This window comes from Mytilus trossulus, chromosome 1 (assembly GCF_036588685.1).
Source record: "Mytilus trossulus isolate FHL-02 chromosome 1, PNRI_Mtr1.1.1.hap1, whole genome shotgun sequence".
NCBI lineage: Eukaryota > Metazoa > Mollusca > Bivalvia > Mytilida > Mytilidae > Mytilus > Mytilus trossulus.
The window spans coordinates 91,629,028-91,635,027 of record NC_086373.1 but is presented as its reverse complement, the minus strand read 5'-3'; the positions used below and the strand labels follow the sequence as shown (position 1 = coordinate 91,635,027).

The following is a 6,000-nucleotide window of genomic DNA, read 5'->3' as shown; positions in this document are numbered from 1 at the left end:
TACGCGTCAAACGTTAACACTACTTTTAACGCCGTTTCCATTCACATTGTTAACGTCATCATTATCTTCTGTTAACGTTGTACTATTGTTATGTATCATGTTGCTATATTGAGTTGAGATTATACGATCAAACGAACCAGACGTTGTTTTACTGCCTGTCTAGACTTTAGTTAACCCATCCGTCACATTGGTGCTGTGACCAGAGGATATAATGACGAAAAAGAAAGCCATTCGAGTGGGCCATCGAGGAGCCGCGAGGAGATTAATTTCAAAGATTGAAGAGGAATTAGAGAAAGAAACAACACAACGCGACGAAATAGAAAGCCTTTGTGAAACCTTGAAGAAAAAGAGGGATATTCTTTCGGAACTTGATAATGAAATATTAGAGGAAATTTCAGAGGAAAACATGGAAGCAGAGATAGAAGACTCAGATCGGTATGTTTTAGATATAGAACGAATTTTGACAAAAGTACGCAATTCATCAAGTTCAAAACAGAAAAACAAATCAAATGAAACTAGCTCTAATCAGAACTTAAATCCAAATGCAGCAGATTTTGTTTTTATCCACGAGTATACATGTACAAGTACATAACACAGAACCAAAGAGCTTGACCGAAAACCAGTATAGTACACAAAAGACCGTAGCACATACCGCCGTAGAGGAAACGCCACTAGAGCTAACCACATCATTGCATTCTACTGTTACTGCACATACAGATGTTTTACTGAAAACTGCTGTAACTCCAGTTTGGTCCGAAAATCGATCTATCATGACAAATATTTTACTTGACGAGGGAGCACAGAATTCATTCATAACTGAAGATTTAGCTAGAAAATTAGAAATTGAGTCCACCGAAAAGATTGCACTGAAAATATCTGGATTTGGAGGAAACGAAGGACAAGTTCGTCATCTTGATAAAGCAAACATAGCTATTGAAACAGTTGACAATCAAAGAATAGAAATTGAAGTAATAATTGTACCGAAAATTGCCGCTCCTATTCAGACAAAATCACAAAAGGAAATCAAAGCACTGCCATACTTACGTGGTTTACGACTCGCACATCCGATATGCGCAGAAGACAAGTTTAACATATCTTTATTGATTGGCGCAGACTATTACTGGTCAATAGTTGAAGATGAAATAATAAGAGGAAATGGACCGACCGCAGTTAAGTCGAAAATTGGTTACCTCTTGTCGGGACCCGTACTTACTAAGAACGGAAGTACTTCAAAACAGTCAGCAATGCTGAATATTTTGACTGATCACAGAGCCGTTGTTTGCGACTTGGAAAAGTTTTGGAACTTAGAAGCGTTGGGGGTTTCAGGAAGCGATACCATTAAAAGTCAGTCTGAAGTTGTACGAGAATACGGAGAAAAGTCTATAATACTAGAAAATGGAAAGTACACAGCTAAGTTACCATGGAAACCAGATTTCCTTCCGCTGCCGCATAACTTGGAATTGGTTAAACAGAGGACAGGAAGCGTTATTAGACGTCTAGCAAACAAACCTGATTTATTAAAAATATATGGAGATATCATAATGGAGCAGGAGAGAAGACATTTTATTGAAAAGGTTGAGGAAACAAAACTTCCTACCGATCGACCCGTGCACTATATCCCGCATCATCCTGTTTCAAAGGAATCATCTACTACGCCAATACGCATTGTTTATGATTGTAGCTGCAAAGATGGAAGAGATAATCCAAGTCTAAATGAATGCTTAGAATCACACCCACCTGTTATGAATGACATTACGGGAATACTTATGAGATTTCGCGCTAAGAAATATGCTACAACATCAGATTTAGAAAAGGCATTTCTACAAATACAGCTCGACGAGAAAGACCGAGATGCAACGAGGTTCTTATGGCTTAGCGATCCTACAAACACATCAAGTCCGCTAATAACATATCGATTCAAGTCCGTACTCTTCGGAGCTACATGTTCGCCATTCATTTTGAGCGCCACACTTCTCAAGCACTTTAAAGAAAATCCGGGAAAACTTTCAGATACACTTGAAAATGGGTTATATGTGGACAACATTTTAACTAGCTTTGATAACGAAAATGACGTAATAGATTATTACAGGAGATCGAGAGAATTACTTACGAAAGGCGGATTCAACCTACGCTCATGGAATTCAAACAGTCCAAAATTACAAGAAATCGCTAGCAAAGAAAAAACCTTAGACAAAGATGAGCTTACTAAAATTCTTGGTATGCAATGGAACGCTAAATCGGACAAGCTGTTTTATCAAAGTAACACGTTCGAGATGGACAAAAAAGGAAAACTGACTAAAAGATATATTTTACGGCAATCATCCAAGATTTTCGATCCGTTAGGATTATTAAGCCCAGTTACTGTAAAAGCGAAAATCTTTATGCAATCACTTTGGAAGCTAAACTTGGAGTGGGACGAAATATTACCGGAAGATATCCAATCAAAATGGATATTAATTTCACGAGATCTAGCAACGAGCTTAGAAACAGAGATTCATCGAAGTACTCAAACACAGAAAGAGAATAACAGAAATTTACCAACTCTTCATGTATTTACCGATGCTTCAACTCATGCGTACGGCGCATGCGCGTACATCTTGTATGACAGAAAACCAACAATAGTAATGGCAAAGAATCGAGTTGCGCCTATCAAGACTATAACTTTACCAAAACTAGAGCTTATGGGGGCTGTAATTGGAGCAAGACTTGCTGATCATGTCTGCAAAAACTTTCCAGAAACTTTCAGTGAAATACAATTTTGGAGTGATAGTCAAATCGTACTAAGTTGGCTTACATCCGTAAAACCACAGAGACAATTTATCAGAAATAGAATTGAAGAAATTAAAAGTTTGTGTGGAGATAATGTATGGAGATACTGCCCTACAAAAGACAACCCCGCAGATCTGCTTACACGTGGTATAACATCTGAAGAACTGCAACAGAATGAAATGTGGTTTAGTGGACCTAAATGGTTAAACAGCAAAGAAGATTGGCCGACATGGAACGGAAACAACGTAACGTCTAGTGTATGTACAACTATGTCGGAGAACGATGACAAAATTGAAACTATGGAGAATAATCAAAATGTACGTATTGGTATAGGAGAAATCATAGATATCGAACGGTACAATTCTTATAGAAAACTAACCCACATTACCGCATATGTAATGAGATTCGCAACAAACTGCAAAGCAACAGAAACTGAACGAAAGAAAGATTTGTTACGTAGTGATGAAATTAAAAATGCAAAATTCCTATGGATAAGATATACACAAGGTAAAATATTTAGTGACGAAATAAATTGTATAGATAATTCTACAAAACGTAAAACACTTGTGCGACAATTAAAGCTCTTTCTAGACGAAAAGCAATGTTTACGATGTGGTGGCCGCCGAATAGACAATGCGACAGTAGGAGAAACAGTCAAGTTTCCATATCTGTTACCGGCAAAGGACCGTCTCACACATTTGATAGTGTTAGAAGCACATGAGAACACACAACATTCAGGAATAAATATCACTCTAGCATACATACAACAAACATTTTGGATTCCGAAATTAAGACAGTGCGTGAAATCTATATTGTCGAAATGTGTAACGTGCCGAAAAGTAATCGGAAAATCTTATCCCGCACCAGAAATTCCACCATTACCAAAAGAGAGAGTTCAAGATGCCACACCCTTTAGCATCACCGGTGTAGACTTCACAGGTGCGTTAACGACAAGAAACAGACACAACGAAGAATCGAAGGTTTACATTTGCCTATTTACATGTGCTGTCACTCGAGCAGTACATTTGGAATTAGTTTACGATCTCAGCGAAGAATCTTTTTTATTGTGTTTCCGGAGATTTGTAAGTCGACGATCAGTGCCGAAAATTATGATGTCAGATAATGCGTTAACATTTAAAGCTGCTTCAATCGAAATTTCACGACTTTGCAATTCTAAAAAAGTTAAAGAAAATATTCAGAATTATGGCATTGAATGGAAATTCATCCCAAATAGAGCTCCATGGTTCGGGGGCATGTGGGAAAGAATGATTGGCTTAACAAAAACATCACTTAAGAAAGTATTAGGACGTGCACATGTTAACGACGAGACTCTAAGGACCGTATTAACAGAGATCGAAGCCACACTCAACGATCGACCAGTGACGTATATTTCAACAGATATCAGAGATCCGGAGCCGCTTACACCATCCCATCTTATACATGGACGAAGAATAACAACTTTACCCTATGTATCGTCTTATAGTGCTATTGACAATCTAAATGTTTGTGAATTAACACACACAAACTTGAACAATCAAGCGATACGACAGAGACAATTGATTGAGAACTTCTGGACAAGATGGAAAGGAGAATACCTTACTTCATTGCGAGAATATCACCAAAGAGCTGGAGTCGACGTTCGGAAGATCAAAGAAGGCGATGTCGTTCAGATACACGACGAATCAAAGCGCGTGCATTGGAAACTTGGAGTTGTGCAGGACACTATTAAAGGCAAGGACGGCTTAGTACGCGTCGCTATGGTGCGTACCAAATCAGGAATTACAAATCGACCCGTGACGAAACTCTACCCATTAGAAGTCAACAGCATGGACTGTTATTTGAGACGAAGTGAACGAAGAAACTAACGTGTGTGAACAGACTTGTTATTTTTTCTTATTTGTGAAAAGACTGTAAATTCAAAGAGTTTTTTACGTAATTTAATAATTTAATCCTTTTTTCATTATTTGTGAGATCAATCTATTTTTGTTCTTTCCGCATGCCACTACATATCACAGCTAATGGACATTGCATCTGGTGGCCCCGAGTATGTCGGTGATTTAGAGACAGTTTAACTTACGCGTCAAACGTTAACACTACTTTTAACGCCGTTTCCATTCACATTGTTAACGTCATCATTATCTTCTGTTAACGTTGTACTATTGTTATGTATCATGTTGCTATATTGAGTTGAGATTATACGATCAAACGAACCAGACGTTGTTTTACTGCCTGTCTAGACTTTAGTTAACCCATCCGTCACAGTATATCCAGGACACTCTTTTCGGTGGTGTATATCCTTTATATCCCGTTTACTCTGGTAGGTGGTGTATACCCAAGACACTCTTGTTGGTGGTGAATATCAAGGACACTCGGGTAGGTGTTGTTTATCTCGGACACTTGGGTCAGTGATGTATATAAAAAAACACACTCTAATAGGTAGTTTATTCCAAGCAACTTGGTCCATACGCTTCGCAGCCAAGAGTTAACCTTCCAATTTTTGTATAAGGATTAGTAACCAGTTGATAGTTTGACCTATAGTATATACATCATTGTTGTGGTTTAATGAAGCTTTCGTTTGGATCTTACTATTACTGATGAAGAAAGGTTACTGCATCCTTTTGTGTATATATTTATTAGTTCGCGTTCGGTCCCAATTCGCCGTATGGTGTTTTAATAACAAGATCATTAATTAGTTCTTCAATTTTCACCGTTTCCTTCAAAGTAAAACACGATTATTATTAACTTTATTAGGATATTAAATTACTCAAAAGAACAAGCAGGTGAATCGCCGGTCATACAAGAGAGACATGTAAGCTTTCATATTAATAAATATATTTCCATAACGAGGATCTAATCAGCCAGAAATAAAACCATTAACTTAATTAGGGTATAATTATAGGTAAAGATTGCTATTTCAAGGTACTAAACTAAACAATAGGGGATCAGATTTCAAACATTTCCCGTTTTTATACACATGAAAATACTGTAAATTGAGTGTTAAACATCTTCTGAGAATTAAATTGATATCTTAGCCGAGCAAATACATATGCAAAACCATCGTCAAACGGAAAAAAACACAAAGGACAACGTCTACAAAGCACTACACGAAAACTGAATCATTGATCAAACTGAAACGAACAAGAAAGTAAGGTTTTATCAAATAATCCGGAAGGGTTTAAGCAATGCTTACACCACTTCTGGCAACTGTCGCCTTTCTCATGTTAAAATGTA

General features: G+C 37.5%; 1 protein-coding gene across 1 annotated transcript; it reads left to right on the top strand.

Annotated features, from left to right (window-relative positions):
- The first annotated feature begins 770 nt into the window (after window positions 1–770).
- Window positions 771–4,634, top strand: LOC134704714 (uncharacterized). The gene has a single exon (XM_063563579.1). The coding sequence runs from the start codon at window positions 771–773 to the stop codon at window positions 4,632–4,634; it is 3,864 nt and encodes a 1,287-aa protein (XP_063419649.1).
- The last annotated feature ends 1,366 nt before the right edge of the window (window positions 4,635–6,000 follow it).

Bases quoted from the DNA above. Each gene is read 5' to 3' on its own strand.
- LOC134704714 (XM_063563579.1), top strand. From the start codon at position 771: ATGACAAATATTTTACTTGACGAGGGAGCACAGAATTCATTCATAACT.